The sequence below is a fragment of the Oncorhynchus nerka genome, linkage group LG22 (genome assembly GCF_034236695.1).
Source record: "Oncorhynchus nerka isolate Pitt River linkage group LG22, Oner_Uvic_2.0, whole genome shotgun sequence".
NCBI classification, from domain to species: domain Eukaryota; kingdom Metazoa; phylum Chordata; class Actinopteri; order Salmoniformes; family Salmonidae; genus Oncorhynchus; species Oncorhynchus nerka.
Genome location: NC_088417.1, coordinates 75202097 through 75223860, shown reverse-complemented (window position 1 = coordinate 75223860; position 21764 = coordinate 75202097). Strand labels below are relative to the sequence as shown.

The 21764-nt window shown below is 38.8% G+C and overlaps 1 protein-coding gene across 1 annotated transcript in view; it reads right to left on the bottom strand.

Moving 5' to 3' along the window:
- The window catches only part of LOC115105739 (androgen receptor-like), a 51818-nt gene extending 32441 nt beyond the window's left edge, over positions 1-19377 (bottom strand). Inside the window, exons 1-3 of the mRNA XM_029628071.2 lie at positions 17330-19377; positions 7108-7259; positions 3711-3827 (exon numbers count right to left, since the gene is read on the bottom strand). Coding sequence (XP_029483931.2) covers positions 3711-3827; positions 7108-7259; positions 17330-18759 — 1699 coding nt within the window. The 5' untranslated portion in view covers positions 18760-19377. The remainder of the gene's footprint in view (positions 1-3710; positions 3828-7107; positions 7260-17329) is intronic.
- Positions 19378-21764: the final 2387 nt, after the last annotated feature.

The following is a 21764-nucleotide window of genomic DNA, read 5'->3' as shown; positions in this document are numbered from 1 at the left end:
TTTTGTAAATTTTGTATGAAAATTCAATTTCGAAAAGTATCTGTAATAAAAGGTTAATCACAATGATCCCTACTGGTTCTCCCTTTATTGCAACTTTTTTACTATGTTCCAGTATGGAACAAATTTAGTGGAGTGGTAAGGAATTCAGGTAAATATTTAACATATGCAGAAAGGTAGAGTCATCTCCCAGTGTCTGGTGGAAAGTAGACTGAACCAAGTTTTCCTCTGCTTTTTTGCCTGTGCTTAGCTCCAATCCGTTTATTTTTTATCATGAAAAACTCCCCAGTCCTTAATGATTACAAGCATACTCATAAGATGATGCAACCACCACTATGCTTGAAAATATGGAGAGTGGTACTCAGTAAGGTGTTGTGTTGGATTTGCCCCAAACATAACACTGTGTATTCAGAACAAAACGTTAATTGCTTTGCCACATTTTTTTTGCAGTATTACTTTAGTGCCTTGTTTGCAAACAGGATGCATGTTTTGCAATATTTGTATTCTGTACAGGCTTCCTTCTTTTCACTCTGTAAATTTGGTTAGTATTGTGGAGTACTATAACTACAATGTTGTTGATCCATCCTCAGTTTTCTCCTATCACAGCCATTAAACTCTGTAAATGTATAGTCACCATTGGCCTAATGGTGAAGTCCCTGAGCAGTTTGCATCCTCTTTGGCAACTGAGTTAAGAAGGATGCCTGTACCTTTGTAGTGACTGGGTGTATTGATACACCATCCATAGTGATGACAACGGTCCCGTTCACGGGATGGGGTGTCACTACAGGTTAACAAGTCACATAATAAGTGGCACGGACTCACTTTGTGTGCAATAGTACATTTTAACATGATTTTTTTAATGAGTACCTCATCTCTGTACCCCACAAATACAATTATCTGTAAGGTCCCTCAGTCGAGCAGTACATTTCAAACACAGATTCATCCACAAACTCATCTGACACTAATTAGCATAACGCAATGGACATAAATCTTCCTAGAAAATCTTCCTATTCATGAAAATCACAAGTGAAATATATTGGAACACAGCTTAGCCTTTTGTTAATCACCCTGTCATCTCAGATTTTCAAAATATGCTTTACAGCCAATGGTAGACAAGCATTTGTGTAAGTTTATCATAGCCTAGCATAGCATTATGCCTTGCTAGCAGCAGGCAACCTTGTCACGGAAATCAGAAAAGCAATCAAATTCAATTGTTTACCTTTGATGAACTTCGGATGTTTTCACTCACGAGACTCCCAGGTAGACAGCCAAAGTTAATTTTTTCCCAAAATATTATTTTTGTAGGCGAAATAGCTCCGTTTTTGTTCTTCACGTTTGGCTGAGAAATCGCCCGGAAATTGCGGTCACCACAACACTGAAAAATATTCCAAATTAGCTCCATAATATCGACAGAAACATGGCAAACGTTGTTTAGAATCCATCCTCAAGGTGTTTTTCTAATATCTATTCGATAATATATCCGTCGGGACAATTCGTTTTTCACTAGGACCAAGTGGAGTAATGGCTACCTCTGTATTTTACGCGAGAATCTCTCTCGGAGCCACCATGTGACCACTTACGCAATGTGGCCGCCTACGGCTATTCTTCAACAGAAATGCGTAAAACTATGTCACAATGCTGTAGACACCTTGGGGAATACGTAGAAAGCGTAAGCTCGTTGATGGTACATTCACAGCTGAATAGGGAGTCATTGGAACGCAGCGCTTTCAAAACCTGGGGCACTTCCGGATTGGATTTTTCTCAGGCTTTCGCCTGCAACAATAGTTCTGTTATACTCACAGACAATATCTTTACAGTTTTGGAAACGTTAGAGTGTTTTCTATCCAAAGCTGTCAATTATATGCATATTCTAGCATCTTTTCCTGACAACATATCCCGTTTAAAACGGGAACGTTTTTTTTTCAAAAATGAAAATACTGCCCCCTAACACCAAGAGGGTTTAAGCAAATCTTTACTCCTGAAATTATTTAGGCTTGCCATAACAAAGGAATACTCGGATACTTATTGACTCAAGACATTTCAGCTTTTCTTTTTTTAATGAATTTGTTAAAAATAATAATAATAATAAGTTATTCCACTTTGACATTATGGGGTATTGTGTGTAAGCCAGAGGCAAACATCTCAATTTAATCAATTTTAAATTCAGGCTATAACATAACAAAATATGGAAAAAGTCAGGGGTGTGAATACTTTCTGATAGCACTGTATGTTGGAAGACATGTGCTGAAAGTTTGGTGAAAAATAGGATACAACTGTGTCACGTTTTGACCTTTATTTCCTTTGTTTTGTATTTATTTAGTATGGTCAGGGCGTGAGTTGGGTGGGCAGTCTGTTTGTTTTTCTATGTTTTGGGGTATTTCTATGTTTCGGCCTAGTATGGTTCTCAATCAGAGGCAGGTGTCATTAGTTGTCTCTGATTGAGAATCATACTTAGGTAGCCTGGGTTTCACTGTGTGTTTGTGGGTGATTGTTCCTGTCTCTGTGTTTGCACCAGATAGGACTGTTTAGGTTTTCGCACATTTATTGTTTTGTTAGTTATTTCATGTCTAGTTCCTTCATTAAAGAACATGAATAACCACCACGCTGCATTTTGGTCCGCTTCTACTTCACCTAAAGAAAACCGTTACAAACTGAGCTTTTTTTTCAACCCCCAATTTGCACCACTTCTGTAGAATGGCCCATATTCACTCACTGGCCAGTTTATTAGGTAGGGCCATCTAGTACCGGGTCGGACACCCTTTGCCTCCAGAACCGCTTGAAAAATTGGAGACATTTTACAAGTTGTGTTGTTCCATGCTGATGCGATGGCATCACGCAGTTGCTGTAGATTGGACAGTGGTACATTCATGCTGCGAACAGCCCGTTCCATCTCATCCCAAAGATACTCTATTGGGCATGGCAGCTGGGTGGGGGTGCTGTGGGGAATAATAAAGGCCAAGTGCACTATTTTTATTGTATTTTTTCAGTTCCCTCAGCACCCCTACTTCCCGCAGCTATGCTATTGTGTTGAGGTCTGTGGACTGTGCAGGCCACACAAGTAAACTGAACTCACTGTAATGTTCAAGTCGATGTTTTTCCACTCCTCAATTGTCTAGCATTGGAGCCGGTTTTCTTCTTGGTTTTAGCTGATAGGAGAGGAACCCGGTGTGGTTGTCTGCTGCAATAGCCCATCCGTGACAAGGATCGACGAGTTGTATGTTCCAAGATGCTGTTCTGCACACCAGTGTTGTACTGCGCCATTATTTGTCTGTCTGTAGCCCGCCTGTTATCTTGCACGATTCCTGCTATTCTCCTTTGACCTCAACAAGCTGTTTTCATTGACTGAATGTTTTTGTTTGTCGCACCGTTCTCGGTAAACCCTAGACACTATCGGGCGATCCGGCGCCCCCGGCACCGCCGATGATACCACGCAACACGCCCATTCTAACGTTCAATTGAACAGTAACTGAATGCCTCAATGCCTGTCTGCCTGCTTTATATAGCAACCCACAGCCATGTGACTCACTGTCTGTAGGAGCGATGTGTTTTTGTGAACGGGGTGGTGTACCTAACAAACTGACTGGTGAATGTATGTAACTGTACATTCACAAACTTTTGTCCATGATTATCGATCAGTGAGTGGATGGATGGATGGCTAAGTACTTTGATTATTTCTCATTGACTTAAGAAATTGACATAATAGTTGTATTTACTTCCAAGGGTCATCCCAGCTTCAAAACACCTCCTCAGTCGACATGATGGGCAGTTCTTCCTTCTCAGCTTATCGATGGTGCAGTCATTTCTGCTCGCACACAGGTATTTCTGTTTCCCTAACAAAGATGCAAACAAAGATAAGATTTAGAATACAAAATTCTACTTTGAATGATTAAGAAAGGTACGTCATGGTTGTAAGTTGTAACATGGTTGTTAGTTACATCATGAATGATTACAGCAGGAACAGTTATACATTTTGCTCTCTTGCTTATCATGTCCAGTGTGATGATCATAAAAAGAAGGAGCTTAGACTATAAAATCTCCTCAGTGTACACACTTTTGTTGAAGAGTACATTGACATGCTCTATAAGTAGCACATTGAAATAATCAAATCTATAATTTTACATGGCATGGTTTGATGGCAGTTATGCGGCTTCCACTCACAGTTCAATTAAGAAAGGAAAATAATGAACAAAACAAAGGAATACCTAGGAGCTGGAAGGCAGCATTTTAGCTGGTGTTTTCTGTTATTTTTATTGCAGAGCATGGTCAATTAAAGAGAAACTATATTGCATCCAAAAATATTTTGCATCCAAAACTGCCATTGTACTGAAATAGTAATGGATTAGATATAATTGTCAGTCAAAGCCTGATTAACTTGCCTTGGTAGCTCAGAATGTTTGTGTTTAAATCTGATTTCCCAGAGGAGTAGGCTAAGATGAATGTAACTTTAGGCAATTTTGTAAAAAAAATGACATAGATTTCTGTTGACATATTCCAAATCAACCATACTATGGACCATGGGAATTTTCCTTTGAAATACATTTAACAATTTTGCTTATGACATCATTTACATCTATTCTGAACAACAATATAAACACAACATGTAAAAGTGTTGTCTCAAGTTTCATGAGCTGAAAGAAAAGATCCCAGAAATGTTCCACATGCACAAAAAGCTTATTCCTCTCAAATTTGGTGCACAAATGTATTTACATTCCTGTTAGTGAGCATTTCTCCTTTGCCAAGTAAATCTATCCACCTGACAGATGTGGCATATCAATAATCTGATTAAACAGCATGATCATTACAGAGGTGGACCTTGTCCTGGGGACAATAAAAGAGAAATCTAAAATGTGCAGTTTTGTCACTCAACACAATGCCACAGACGTCTCAAGTTTTGGGGGGGCATACAATTGGCATACTGACTGCAGGAATGTCCACCAGAGCTGTTAGATAATTGAATGTTCATTTCTCTACCATAAGCCACCTCCAATGTTGTTTTAGAGAATTTGGCAGTACGTCCAACCGCAGACCACATGTAACCACACCAGCCCAGGACTGCAACATCCAGCTTCTTCAACTGCCGGATCGTTTAAGACCAGCCACCTGGACAGCTGATGAAACTGAGGAGTATTTCTGGCTATAATAAAGCCCTTGTGGGGAAAAAAGCCAAGTGGGTGGGCCTATGACCACCCAGGGCCACTCATGGCTGCACCCTTGCCCAGTAATGTGAAATCCATAGATTAGCGCCAAATTATTTATTTCAATTGATTGATTTCCTTATATGAACTGTAACTCAGTAAAATCGCTGAAATTGTTTCATATTGCATTTACAGTATTCAGACACCTGGACATTTTCCACATTTTGTTACATTATAACCTTATTCTAAAATTGATTAAATCTTTTTTTCCCTCATCAATCTACACACAATACCCCATAATGAAGAAGCAAAAACAGGTTTTTAGACATTATTTGTATTAAAAAAAGGAATTAATTGAAATATTACATTTACCTTAAGTATTCATACCCTTTACTCAGTACTTAATTGAAACACCTTTGGCAGCGATTACAGCCTCAAGTTTTCTTGGATATGACGCTGCAAGCTTGGCACACCTGTATTTGGAAAGTTTCTCCAATTCTTCTCTGCAGATTCTCTCAAGCTCTGTCAGGTTGGATGAGGAGCGTCGATGCACAGCTATTTTCAGGTCTCTCCGATCAGGTTCAAGTCTGGGCTCTGGCTAGGCCACTCAAGGACATTCCCGAAGCCACTCCTGCATTGTATTGGCTGTGTGCTTAAGGTCGTTGTCCTGTTGGAAGGTGAACCTTCACCCCAGTCTGAGGTCCTGAGCGCTCTCGAGCAGGTTTTCATCAAGGATCTCTCTGCACTTTGCTCTGTTCATCTTTCTCTCGATCCTGACTAGTCTCAAAGTCCCTGCCACTGATAAACATCCCCACAGCATGATGCTGCCACCACCATGCTTCACTGTAGGGATGGTGCCAGGTTTCTTCCAGACGTGACGCTTGGCATTCAGGCCAACGAGTTCAATCTTGGTTTCATCAGACCAGAGAATCTTGTTTCTCATGGTCTGAGAGTCCTTTAGGTGCCTTTTGGCAAACTCCAAGCGGGCTGTCATGTGCCTTTTACTGAGGAGTGGCTTCTGTCTGGCCACCCTACCATAAAGACCTGATTGGTGGAGTGCTGCAGAGATGGTTGTCCTTCTGAAAGTTTCTCCCATCTCCACAGAGGAACTCTGGAGCTCTTTCAGAGTGACCATCGGGTTGTTGGTCACCTACCTGACCAAGGCCTTTCTCCCCTGACTGCTCAGTTTGGCCAGGCGGCCAGCTCTAGGAAGGGTCTTGGCGGTTCCAAACTTCTTCCTTTTAAGAATGACAGAGGCCACTGTGTTCTTGGGGACCTTCAATGTCACAGAAATGTTTTGATACCCTTCTTCAGATCTGTGCCTTGACAAAAATCCTGTCTCTGAGCTCTACGGACAATTCTTTCGATCTCATGATTTTGTTTTTGCTCTGACATGCACTGTCAAATGTGGGACCTTATATAGACAGGTGTGTGCCTTTCCAAATCATGTCCAATCAATTACATTTACCACAGGTGGACTCCATTCAAGTTGTAGAAAAATCTCAAGGATGATCAATGGAAACAGGATGTACCTGAGCTCAATTTTGAGTCTCATATCAAAGAGTCTAAATACTTATGTAATTAAGTTTTAGATATATATATATATATATAACAAATACACTTAATTAAGTTTTATATATATATATAAAAACAACGTAATTACATATATATATATAAAACATTTGCAAAATATTCTAAACCTGTTTTTGCTTTGTCATTATGGGGTATGTGTGTAGATTGATGATTTTTTACATTTTTTAAAATCAACTTTAGAATAAGACTGTAATGTAACAAAATGTGAAAAAAGTAAAGGGATCTGAATACTTTCTGAATGCACTGTATGTTTTTGTTCAGTGTAATACATAAAGACATTATTTCCAAAAAGCATGAGAGGTGGCTCTGACATATGGATCCCATTTCCACCATTAATGCTCTGCTCTGTCTTCTATGTGGAGAGGTGCAACTTAAGTCTTACCTTCTGCGGCTCTCTTGAAGAACACTTTGCAGCTGCCACAGGTGAGTGCTCCATAGTGGCAGCCGGATGCCTCTTCTGCACAGATCAGACAGGTCCTCTGGGGCGGGAAGAAGAACTCCATGGGGTACATGTGGTCGCTGCCACCCTCAAACCTTTAGGAATATAGTAAAGGCTTTTAGAAAACAACAAAATCATATACACAAACAGTACAGAATTAGTCTACAGCAACATTCAATAAGTATCTGAGTTCCTATTATCTTCTGCCTCTCTCTATTGCCACTACATACACTCGGATAAGGTGTTTCCTGCCATTTTAACAAAATTAATATAATATATGCTATTTAGCAAACACTTTTATCCAAAGTGATTTACAGTCAGTCAGTCATGCGTGCATACATTTTACATGTGGTTGGGCACGGGAATCAAACCCACAACCCTGGCAGTGCAAGAGCAATGTTCTCCCAACTGAGCCATTCAGGACCATGAGGTGACCATGAACCTAATGCTTGAGGCCTGTATTTTTTTCTATAGGGGTTAAACCATTGAGAAAGGACTAAGTGGACTTGTCTAAAATATTCAAATTCATCAAAACTATCATAGTATATCTGCAGAGCTTCATTGTCCACATGATAATTGACAAACACAGAGCAATTGCTCGGATGAAATTAACATTATGCAAGGCACGTCACGTCACATAAGCAAGTTGATCTTCTGCTAAAAATAAACATGGTTAGCTATAAGCCACTGACTTAGAAGGGGAAAAATGACCAACACCTCACACAGAAGCTGACTGCCAATCTGGACCATAGTCCATGATCAAAATGAAACGTGATTGCCTCTGGCTGGCATTCTATAGGACTCCTCACATTGAGGCCTCAGGTGCAATACTACTACCATCAAGTGCATCACCTGTTCGTGTGGTTCTATAGAAATAGTGAAAAGGGTAAATCCATTTGAATTGAATCACCCCTTTTGACTTGAACGAAACCTGCCATACATATTTGCCCATTGTAGAGGTGTTGTAAATAACAAGGAGGTCTGCACACTCTTTAAGCTCCCAATTCACTGCTTTATTGACCACGTTTCTATCCGAAACCGATCTTCTTCAGTTTTTTTTGTTTGACCTGGCGAAGATTAGTTTCAAATGGAAACATAGGCAATAAAGTGGTGAATTGGGAGCTTAAAGAGTGTGCAGACCTCCTTGTTATTTACTAGTATACTTTATTAGCACCTATGTTTTTTAAGGATGTGCATATGACCACAAACCTTGCCATTGTAGAAGTGCCCAGAAAGTGACTTTTGGACCTGAATGCCAAAATATTCAAGAGATAAAGGTGCTCAAAGTTGACCCATTTTGCATACCCCACCATACCATGAAACATCCATGTCTTCACCACTGGAAAAGATAAACGGTTGAGACTGATATAATTTAAAAGCTTACAAACAGGGTTGTCAAACTATAAGATCATTTCTAGAGAATTGTATTTATTTATTTTTTAAATTACATTTTAACAATTCAATTATGTACAAAAGCATAAAATTCATATTCACATATTGTAGCTTAGACCCTACTTTACATTATCTAAGGTTTTTGTGTTGTGCCTGCCATCGGTTTTGACATAACATGCTCTTGAATACAAGGTGGGTGCTATGTTTTGGCTGATAAATGTACTAAAATGGGAATACAAATATAATGTGAACTTTCAAATGATACCACAAAGATGATTGGAGGTCCACACATCAGAGAATATTGACTTGAATGGATATATCTGTTGTTGTAAATGTTATTGTCAATCCTCCATAGGAAACCTATTTAAATCATACTAATATAGATAATAGAATAGACTTGACCATTTAAGTTGACATACAACGGGTGGATCTGTGGTATAGTAATTAATTAGTTGTTAAAATGTCAATTCAATTTAAATGTCAATAGTGTACCAGCTACATTTCAATGGTCTGAAGAGATAGGTCCATTCTATGATGTCACATCCTGACCTTAGTTCCTTTTTTATGTCTCTGTTTTAGTGTGGTCAGGGCATGAGTTGGGGTGGGCATTCTATGTTTTTGTTCTATGTTTTGCATTTCTATGTTTGGCCTGGTATGGTTCCCAATCAGAGGCAGCTGTCGATCGTGGTCTCTGATTGAGAACCATACTTAGGTAGCCTGTTTTGCCACAATGTTTTGTGGGTAGTTGTTTTCTGTGTCGGTGTTTACCATACAGAACTGTTTCGTGTCGGTCAAGCTCTTTGTTGTTTTTGGTCATTTAGTGTTCTGTTTATTTTATTAAACATCATGAACACTTACCACGCTGCACCTTGGTCCTCACCTTCTTCCACCAACGACAGCCGTTACATATGAATTATATTTCTATGATTGAAATGACACCCAATCTGTATTCAAGAGCATGTCGTGTCTTAACCGATGGTGGGCACAACACAAAACCTCAGCTGATGTGAAATAGAGTGTAAGCTACAACATATGCAAATATGGAGAAAAAATAAATCTGAGTTTACGTGTTTTCAATCATTTATGTTAAAGGTTTGTAAATTACAATTTGTATTCCTTTATATACATATATTTTTTAAATAATACAATTGATTGACAACACTGTGTGAGCTTTTAAATTATATCAAACTTATTTTCCAGGGATGAAGACATGGATGTCTCATGGTATGGTAAAGTATCAAAGTGGCTCAACTTTGAGCATCTTTATCTCCTAAATGTTTGGGCATTCAGGTCCAAACATTCCCTTTCTGACCACTTCTTACATTAAAGTTGTGTTTAAATCAAAAGGGATGCTGATTTAAATCAAATGCATTGAACCAAAATTGTATTTTATGAACAGATCCAGATTTATTTAATCATTTTGACTTTTCTCCCTCTGATTCACAGTTTCTAAGTGAGATGAGAATTTGTCTGATCTCCCATTAGAGCTGGACAGAGGGTGTGATGAGAGAGTGTGGGAAAGGTGAGAACAGCAGTGCCGGGGCCAGGGGGCAAGAAGGGTGCTCTACTGCAGCTGTGAGCACAGGAAAAGATTGGAAAGTGTGTACAGACATAACTATAATTCAATGACATGTAATGTAAGATGTCAAGGCTCTATATAAAGAATGCAAGGACAAAGCTTATAACCAATCACCAAAACAGTCATCTATACAGTATCTGCAGTATGCTAAATGCCCACTCGGTCAGAATCTAGAGCAAGAGAGGTCAGCTGTAAGGGAATAAAGCACAAGGCTCAGTTTTGTCATAGTTACCTCTGAACAGCTATCAGTGGCTTAATATTTAATTTGACATGACTATATACAGTTGAAGTTGGAAGTTTACATACACTTAGGTTGGAGTCATTAAAACTCACTTTTCAACCACTCCACAAATTTCTTGTTAACAAACTATAGTTTTGGCAAGACGGTTAAGACATCTACTTTGTAAATGGCACAAGTAATCTTTCCAACAATTGTTTACAGACAGATTATTTCACTTAAATTCCACTGTATCACAATTCCAGTGGGTCAGAAGTGTACATACACTAAGTTGACTGTGCCTTTAAACAGCTTGGAAAATTCCAGAAAATGATGGCTTTAGAAGCTTCTGATAGGCTAATTGACATCATTTGAGTTAATTGGAGGTGTACCTGTGGATGTATTTCAAGGCCTACCTTCAAACTCAGTGCCTCTTTGCTTGACATTATGGGAAAATCAAAAGAAATCAGCAAAGACCTCAGAAAAAAAATTGTCGACGTTATCCACTTTTGCAATAAACATTTCAGGGAAATAGTTAGAATTCTTGGAATTCCAAAATGAGATGTGCATTTAGGATAGGTGGCAATACTGCAGGACATTAATAAGTTGATGGCATATCCTGTGGATGTCAACATGGCGTATTAATGTGAATGTATAGGGCAGGCATGGCAAGGCAGGGGTAAACAGAAATGATCAGAAAAGCTGAATAATTGTATTTCAGACGGGTTCTGACCATTTTGACTATTCATAAAACGCTATTAGGCAAAACATCTCCACTTCTAAATTGTATTGTTAAAATCATCAAGGATTAAAAAAGTACGTCATTTTATATTGGAAAGAATCTTACTCCTCTGAAATTACCATTCAGCCTCACTGTCAAAGACTTGTAACCACAGAATTCTACTGAATCAAAGCGGATGTCCTTTGTCAGGGAGAGCCGGGACAAAAGTAACACGTGGCGAAAGTAACACGCCCATTTTCTCAGATAACACAGAAGCTAGAATGATGTAGTCAAGTCAGCACGTTCCTAATGTGGAGGATGAGCTCACTGCAAAGAAACAGCCTATTCCCACCATGTTTCGCAGAGTTATCAACAAAAAGTGGTTATGAGCGATGTATGTAAAAAACGGACCAGGAAGTGTTTTTTGGTTGTAGAGTTGTGTTGAGTTATTTAAGGGTCCAAACATATGTCATTTTCTTAACCCATCTAGTGACTAAATGACAGCATAGGCTTCAAGTCTTGGGCGTTAGCCTGGGAGAAGCTACAGGGGAGATGATTGGGAAGAAACTAACACACTGTAAACTAATGACTTTTAATCAAATCAAATAAACGTTCAAGCACAGGCCATTGTCTCCTCTAGTTCATTTTGCTTTTATAATGTTAGCAAAACATTAACTGACTGACTGAATGTTTGAAAATGTTATATGACATCATTAGAATTATGCCTTAATCAATTGACTTGATGGCTCAGCTTCTCACATATAAGCTTTTATCGACAGGTTAGTGGTTAAAATGTATATCTTTATGAATCTGGGGGTCAATTACCTTATGTCAAGCCATGGAAATGTGATAAGCATGATACGTTTGCAGTTTGTAAAGAGAATTAAGATGTTTATTCTATCAAGACACGAGGAGTGTGCATGACAAGGACAGCTGGAGTGCACCTGATTGGTAGATCTAAGCATGAACAGTCATTGAAAATGGTGAAAAACATATCCTACTACATTCCCATTAAAGTGAGATGAGAAAATTATGGTTAATGTAGCTATTATGTGATCCATTTTAATCTGATTCATATTGTAAGGCAAAATATTGTGGTTGTGCAGCATTGCGATGTTGATGGTTCATTTTCATACATTTCTAACCTATAGCATTAATTATTCAAATCGGCACAAACATGAAATGATGGCTGATAGTACATTTGTTGAAAGTAAAGACCATAACAAACCAGAAACTTGAAGATAAGACTTTTGTGCACTTCTCACCAAATGTTACTTCTGTCCCAAGGCTATTTTATTCCCACCGGCAGGTACAAAATTGACATTGCGGTAGTTCTGTTCTCTGTCTATTTAATTTAAGCTAATTTACCCTAGAAAAGTAATTACAGTTTCTAATGGTATATGATATATATGTTATTTGTAATAAAATACGGTGTCTCTAACTCTATTGGGCTCCCAAGTGGCGCAGCGGTCTAAGGCTGTATCACCTCCAGCTGTGATTGGGAGTCCCATTGGGCGGCGCCCAATTGGCCCAGGGTCGTCCGGGTTTGGCCAGGGTAGGCCGTCATTGTAAATAAAGAATTTGTTCTTAACTGACTTGCCTAGTTAAATGAAAGTTAAATAACTATTTTACCCTACCCACCCCATCTAACCAGTTTGAAATGAAAGTCACATTCAATAAATAAATGTTGCCTAGGTGAATGACTACTCCACATGAGCAAAATAAGCTATTCTGAATTTGATATAACAGGAGGCTGATATCAAGAATGCTGCCCATAAGCCAATTGGAGCTAATAACCATATGGTTTGTAAGTTCAAAAACTGACGCAAATAGCACTTAGACATTTTAGACCTTGGAATCCACATAATATTTTACACTGCAGGTGGTGTGTGACTTTGACATGCGAATTGTCATTAGCACAGCACTTTCATGCTTGAGGTGCAATTTGGAGAGTAATTTAGAATCTCAGGTAAATTCATTGTCTCATTTAGTGAGTGGATCAGATGGTTAGGTCATCAAAATCAACAGTGGAGTGCTGACCATTAGTGCATCCAGCCCCTTGTCCTCAAAAAGTGTGTCCCCCCCACACGCACACATACACCTCAAATGACGAAACAAATTCAAACAACCTGTCCCAGTCATAAAGCCTAGTGCATTGCAGACTGCCACCTGCTTGTGTTGTGAGTGTATAAAAACAATGCCATAATGAGCCATGAGGCCAAGGAAGCTACATCAAATAGGACAAAAGGGATCTGAGGCATGAAGCCCACTCTTAGTCCAGTGGGGAGTGAGAGTGATCCGAGAGAGGGAGTGGTGGAAGCCACCTCTGGTAAAGATGATTCAACTTTACAGCCAGACAATTCTGATGAAATACCACAGGGATTATTAATCCTACACTGATTGGGAGTGATGGTGCTATAAACACACATATAGTAACAGTACTGAGCAAACAATATGCATTGAATGCACTAACAGCATCGCAATTGACATACTCTAGAGAAAACTCATTAAAAACACCAGCATTTCATGGATAGAGTTAGTTTTAAAGCAAATTTTATATAGTTTTTAATAGCGAATGCAGGAATATACATTTTATTGTTGTTTTTTTCAATGTAACTACAAACTCAAACCATCACCTTGAAATGTTAAGTGAATATGCTCAATGTGTTGGTAACTATTAGTTGTTGTTTTTTTAAACTGAAACTTACAGTGTAAAGAACTATACTGCCTGTGTGATATTGGTTGGAAATCCGTCCGGCTGCTATAATGTGGAAACGATAGAACATCATCTTCATGAATAGTTACAAATATGCAAATATGCCTCTCATGACATGGCGATGACAGCTAAAGGTAAGGAACAGTCCAAAAAGAAGTGTTAGGTGCCAGTGACTGCTTAGTAAGACAAAAATCTATTTTCACACCAAACAGAGCATAATTGCTGCAACAGAAATTGACAACATAATTGACCCTTTGTCTAACAAGCCTTTTATAGGCCTATCTTGTTCTTCCACACTTCCATATTCCATTCAGTCACTGTGCTGAGCATTTTGGAGCCAGAGTATAGATAATATATTATTACTGACCAATTTTAACATGTATCCATAGAACACCGTAACATCCCATGGTTGGTGAATTATCTCTGATGTTTGTATTTACTTCCATAGTTGGATGAAGCCGGATCAGACATGCTTTGTTATAGTTCCAGTCCGTAAAAAAAAATGCACCATTAGATAATACATTGCTTATAAAAGCATCCTATAGAGCAGGGGTATTCAACCTCACCTGGTTGTCTAGGTCTAAATTGAAAGGGAAAAAATGAGTGTCCTTGGTCTAAATCAGTCTATGATTAGAGGGGAATGCAGTGGAACTGGTTTCGAGGTCCAGGGTTGAGTTTGAGGGCTATAGAGGAAGCTATAACAATTAGCACTCATGTGTAATTGAAAAGGCATGGTCTGGATGTCCCTTCGCAGTTATAAACTGGCTATTGGGATACTTCTAGAACTGTGAACACACCAGAGGGGTTACTGTTTATGTTGACTAAGATACAAATCTTAAAAGCACTCAATGTGACGTAATAGGTCTATGTTTGGTATAATTGTAGTTGCTGCTGTTATATTGCAGATCAGAACAATGTACGTGTTAATGCCACAATGTGAAACATTTTCTGACAAAGACAATATTACTTTGTCCACGGGGTAATTGAATAAACAATCAAATTCACATAGGAACTCAAGCTAGGGCTCAGTTATAGTGGGCCTATCAGACCATTTAACAATGTATGTAGATGAGCTCTCCAAGTCAGAGAAAGATATTCTAAAATATGGCCATGTGTATGAATAATATGGGGCTGCTGTCAAACGGGCAGTAAAGTAGATCACCAGTTAACTCATGTAAAACTAGATCTCTATCTCATGACATTAATCATAGTGCTAAATGTAAAGACTTCTGACAATGTGGAAACGAGGAATACCGTACACACAAGCATGCAAATCTAGCGTTATTGCTACCCATTACAATACATGCAACTGTTTGATATAAATTCCATACCACTTCAATATCTTAGAAACATCTTGTAAATGCAAATACCAAAATTCAAAACTACAGGGCAAAATGAATCAACAGGTAAGGGCATCAATAATGCACTATTATCCTGAGTTGGAGAAATATTACTCCCTGTAACAGATATTATAGAGATGCGTATTGTCTAAGTCTTTGTCTTCTGGTTGGGAATAATTGAGCCACAGATTCAAACATGTTTGAGATTCAAAAATGCTTTCTCATGGGCAGGAAGGAAGAATGTTGTTTATAAATCTCTTGTAACTAAATTTAAATGAAGGGGCCCACGTCTCATTTGATCATGTTAGTAAATGGTTTATACTGTAAACAAGATTTTATAGCATTTCTTGTTCTGAATATATGGGAATTGAGATCATCAGTAGTCATTTTTGGAGTAAGAAAAATGTGACTGGACCGATAACAACCTTCTCCCTCCACTCAATTTTAGGGTATGCAGTGTCTTGTGTGTAAGATAAGAAAGTCTGCTCATTGAATTCTTACAGTCCCTCAAACGCCTATCTTCACAGAGCCTGTACATCAGGGATCATCAACTAGAGTCAACTGCAGGCTGATTTTTCCTTGAGTGGTTGTTCAGGGGACCTTTACATAATTACAAATATTTTGTAGACCGCAAATTGACAGCAAGAAGCCCAAATAGATACATTTGACTAAAACATAATAATTTCACACCTGCTTACATTTGTATACAATCACGTGTCTCTCTATTATGTGTGGAAATACTTTGGACCAGATTTTCTAAATTTAAAGCACTTGGAGCTGATTTGCTGGTATTTTTTGAGGTTATCAAAAAAAAAATCAGTAAACGTTCTAAAAATTTGGCCGGCGATCTACCAGTTGGGGAATCCTGCTCTTAGGAAAAAAGATGCTATCTACAACCAAAAGGGGTTCTTTGGTTGTCCCCATAGGAGAACCCTTTGAAGAATCCTTTTGGGTTCCATGTATAACCCTTTCCACAGAGGGTTCTGCATGGAACCCAAAATAGTTATTATACCTGGAATAAAAAGGGTTCTCCTATGGGGACAGCTGAATAACTCTTTTGGAACTCTTTTTTTCTAAGAGTGTAATCTGTATATATAATGTATTTATCTTAATATATAGGCTACATGACAAGCTCTTGAAAAATTACAGGTTCACTTTAAGGTTGAGACATTGATTTGACTACCTTTGAATGAAAATAATGTACACCATATACCCTGTGTGGTCCAATAAGGGCTCTATTTTGTGTCATTCCATCCATCCTACTACACCAAACACCAAATCACTGTGAGTAAAACATTAAAGACGTACTCAGTGTAATACAGACACTACAAATATGATACTTGCTTTTTTGCATGATATTAGTTGCACATTCCACAAGCAGGATTTATGTTGGACAACTGTTCATATTCATAGTAGCCTATGAAAAGCATTGTTAATCAATCAATTAATTTTGCGATGGACAAATGTTCCATGGCTCTCTACACAACAGATATGTAAATCATGCGGCACGTGGCTGTGTGTCCAATCAAACTATAGGGAAACGTTATACAGACAACATAATAATAAAATAAGTTCTAATGAATCCTAGAAGGTCTCATTTCTTTAAAAAAGCAAAAACAGACAAGCACTATGGATATACACTATTCAGAGCTTAGAACTATAGATGCTCAAAGTAGTCTACAAAGTAGGCTTATAGCACCTTTATTTGCTGTAATACAATGATATGGAGGTGCAACTTTGCAATTCCTCTACGATGTACAAATCTGAACTGTTAAAATGTGATGTTTTTTCTGTTCCTTCAACACTATTCACAGCTATCCTTTACAGGATCAGTAGTGGCCTAACCTATGCAGAATTCATTCTCATTCTATGTTAATACTGCAGTAACCACCGCATAGAGTAATACTAAGAGTGCTACATTTATTAAAGATAATAAAATAAACGCAACACTATATAATTTGCAATATTACCATTTGGCAATGGGGTAGTTGATTTTTTTCATCAAATACATATTATCAATATAACCGTAGGAAGAGAGAATTAAGAATTGGAATTATGCAGCCCATAACATTGTAAAATATGACAGGTGACAGATTGCTTTGTTACACTGAATTTACAAATGTAGGTTAATTACACCATAATAAGGGCACTGTAATGTAACGTGTTTCTGTGTATTTGGGCATGTCAATAAAGTTCTTACCTGGCATCTGTGTAAGAGACATCCAGACTGTCACCAACCTCATTCTTTATGCATGGGGAGTTGGGATAGGGCATCCTCCCTAGCATCTCGCCCGGGTACCACTGCTCAGGAGTTGGCCGCTCTCTGCGCACGAGTCCACCACTTCTCTCATATTCATGAGGGTTACAAATTAACGCAGTGTCCGGTCCCGCAATGTATGAATTCAGTCCATATTGTGTATTGTCATTGTCATTATACCTGTACTGAAAGTCCCATGACGTTCCGGCAGGTTCATTATGCCTATTAAAGGCCTCAGATTTTATCTTGACACTGTACTGTTGTTGTAAGTAGTCAGCATATTTGTCCTCCATAGTCTCTCCAGTTTCACCGACATGTGCTGGGGGTTTGTAGAACACATGAGAAGAGTTTCTGTCTGTTTCGGTTTGACTGAAGTGTGCCAAGTGTACTGGCAACAGTTGGTCAAAATGATAAGACGCTGAGCGAGCTCCTGTATTCAGAAAATGATCTGTTTCTTTTGAAGTCGGGTCATCCCTGTTTTCATTCAGTCTAAACTCCTGTTCATCTGTGGATGGATGTCCGGAGCTAAAGTGCTGTATGGTCGCCACTTTTTCTGGAAGGTTGTTTGCAGGGGAACTTTGAAACATCTCAACTAGTTGTTTATCACTTTGTAGTGGCTTGGCATAGCGCTCACTGGGGCATGTGTATTCTGTTATGGAGACGTTTTCTCCAGCTCCAGAACATTTCAATAGAGGCACCTCAAACAAATAGTTTTCTTGACTTTGGTGATTTACGCTGGATGGTGCGTGATTAGGTCCCAGGTCAGTCATCTCATTTGCGTCCATGGTCAATCCCAGTGACACAGAGACAGCGTTGCAGAGCTCCCTCGCCGTTTTTGAGATGGTGCTGCAGGCAGAACTGGAGCAACTGCTCGCCACACAGGCCTCACTGTTATGATTTAACTCATTTCCGTGATGGGACACAGAGGGTTGACAGGACTGTTGTTCCGTGTTGGAGACTTGCTGTCCAGAGCGACACGATCCGTATTCATTCGCGTTTGGATTGTCTGATTCGTTCAAAGAGGAAAACCCGGCTTTGTTCCCTTTTGAGCTTTTGGCAAAATGAATACGACATGCCACTGATTCGAGTGTTCTGGAAAAACAAACGCTGTCATCTTCCCTCACTTCACTATCAGAATTGCGAGCCGTTCCTGACCATATTTCTTTTCGGGATGATTGCCGGCTCGTTTGGCGCATCTCCCAGGGTTGTTTATTCTGCAAGAAACTGTACTTTGAACTACAAAAGTCCAAGCTTTCAGTGACATTCGTGTTACTCGGCAGTGCTTGCACGTTGTGGAAAACGTTTTGGAAAGGTCCGCGAAAAACTAGGTTTGTGGAGTCACAAACTCCCCCTAATCCAACCGGAATCTCCATAGTCCAAAAAAACGTCTGAGTTGTAAAAATGAGGTTTGTGAAAACGTAAGTTTATTGACCAAGTTCATTGACAAGAATGTAAAGTCATCGGCCCATTGGCGTTTAACAAAACAATGAGTCAGCTAATTAGACCTATCTTTAAAAAAATAGGAGGATAGGCCTATTGCGTAATTTAATAGATTTTTGTCCGAAATATTTAGCCTAAACCAAAAATGATTTGCCCAGTTAATATAAAAAGGTTTGAAGACAAATATGTCGTTATTTCATAAAATGCTTACGGATTCAGATATTTAAAAAAAGTTGAGGCATGCATTTTGACATTATAAAGCCAACAGAAGTATCCTACATGTCAGATTTGCGCTCACCATCCATGAAGGCGAAAATGAAAATTGTCCTGACTGAAGTGATGTTCTGAAGTCGATGGACTATAATCGTGGCTATTTTTCCCTGTTGTCTGTGTCCAATCTGGCAAATGCGTATCCGGAGGGAAGCGGTGCCTGTTTCAATCATGAAACTCCTCTAGTAGGCTAACGTTTAATATCCATAAAGGTGCAAGCCTACAAAAGAGTGATGCATCCAAAAAACTCGTCAGACAACTGAACACACCCCGGTAGAACAGCAATTAATGCTTGGTTTTTAAGAATGTTTGGATTGCTGCAAGTTTGCGCAGGGACAAAGTTATCTTCCAATGTCCTTGAGCGCTTTTTGCCGTCAGCCTGTGAGTTTGGCAGCATTCCTTAATGACCAAATAAATATATTTGGATTAAGGCCAGTTGGCCTACAGAGCGTAATTCAAAATACATGTATATATATATATATATATATATATATATACAGTACCAGTCAAAAGTTTAGACACACTTACTCATTCAAGGGTTTTTCTTTATTTATACTATTTTCTACATTGTATAATAATATTGAATACATCAAACTATGAAATAACACATATGGAAGCATGTAGTAAGCAAAAAACTGTTAAAACAAATCAAAATATATTTTAGATTCTTCAAAGTAGTTTTGCGGGTACTATTTAATGAAGCTGTCAGTTGAGGACTTGTGAGGCATCTGTTTCTCAAACTAGACACTAATGTACTTGTCCTCTTGCTCAGTTGTGCACTGGGGCCTCCCGCTACTCTTTCTATTCTGGTTAGAGACAGTTTGTGCTGTTCTGTGAAGGGAGTAGTACACACCGATGTACGAGATCTTCAGTTTCTTGGCAATTTCTCGCATGGAATTGCAGTCATTTCTCAGTTCAAGAATAGACTGACGAGTTTCAGAAGAAAGTTCTTTGTTTATGGACATTTTGAGCCTGTAACCGAACCCATAAATGCTGATGCTCCAGATACTCAACTAGTCTAAAGAAGGACAGTTTTATTGCTTCTTTAATCAGGACAACAGTTTTCAGCTGTGCTAACATAATTGCAAAAGGGTTTTCTAATGATCAATTAGCCTTTTAAAGTGATAAACTTGGATTAGCTAACACAACATGCCATTGGAACACAGGAGTGATGGTTGCTGATAATGGGCCTCTGTATGCCTATGTAGATATTCCATTAAAAATCATCCGTTTCCGGCTACAATAGTCATTTACAACGTTAACAATGTCTACACTGAATTTCTGATAAATTTGATGTTATTTTAATGGACGTAAAATTTGATTTTCTTTCAAAAACAAGGACATTTCTAAGTGACCCCAAAATTTTGAACGGTAGTGTATATATAAATATCCTATTGATACAAGTAGGCTAGACAGTCAAACGTATTTCAATGTGAATATTAAATATGAAAATCATGAAATGTCTTACTTAGATAAGATTGGGTTGAAATGAGGACCTATACGTAGCCTATAATAAAAAGGTTAGAGTTGGCTGAGTGTAGTGGACATGCACACAGCAAATTCTCCAGTGTTAAATCAACACTAATAGTGTTACATTTAACACTGGTCCAGTGTCTATAGGGGTCTACACCTTTTAGTGTTAAATTAGCACACTGCTTAGTGTAAAGCCTTATTTGCATATTTCCCAGAGTACGTTGCCTTTCAAGTGAATTGTAGCGTTACCACCCATGACAGTATTTGTTAGTGACATGGTTGTTGCAGTCATGAAATCCTAAGTGAATATATTACCATTAAAATTACATTCTTTTACACAATACAACAAGTATTTACCCTAATACAGTGGCCTGAAACTCAAGGATTTCAGGACTCAAGTGACATTATGATGGCTTACAAAGTTACAGTGGCTTGCAAAAGTATTAACCCCTCTTGGAATTTTTCCTATTTTGTTGCCTTACAACCTGGAACTAAAAATGATTTAGGGGTGGGGGGGTCAATTGTTTTACACAATATGCCTACCACTTTGAAGATGCAAAATATATTTTATTGTGAAACAAAACAAGAAATAAGCCAAAAAAACTGAACATTTGAGCGTACAAAACTATTCACCCCCCCCCAAAGTCAATACTTTGTAGAGCCACCTTTTGCAGAAATTACAGCTGCAAGTCTCTTGGGGGATGTCTCTATAAGCTTGGCACATCAAGCCACTAGGATTGTTGCCCATTCTTCAAGGAAAAACTGCTCCACCTCCTTCAAGTAGGATGGGTTCCCCTGATGTACTGCCGTCTTTAAGTCATACCACAGATTCTCAATTGGATTGAGGTCTGGGCTTTGACTAGGCCATTCCAAGACATTTAAATGTTTCCCCTTAAACCACTCGAGTGTTGCTATAGCAGTATGGTTAGGGTCATTGTCCTGCTGAAAGGTGAACCTCCCTCCCAGTCTCAAATCTTTGGAAGACTGAAACAGGCTTCCCTCGAGAAATTCCCTGTATTTAGCGCCATCCATCATTCCTTCAATTCTGACCAGTTTCCCAGTCCCTGCCGATTAAAAACATCCCCACAGCATGATGCTGCCACCACCATGCTTCGCTGTGGGATAGTAGTCTCGGGGTGATGTAGATGTTGGGTTTGCGCCAGACATAGCGTTTTCCTTGATGGCCAAAAAGCTC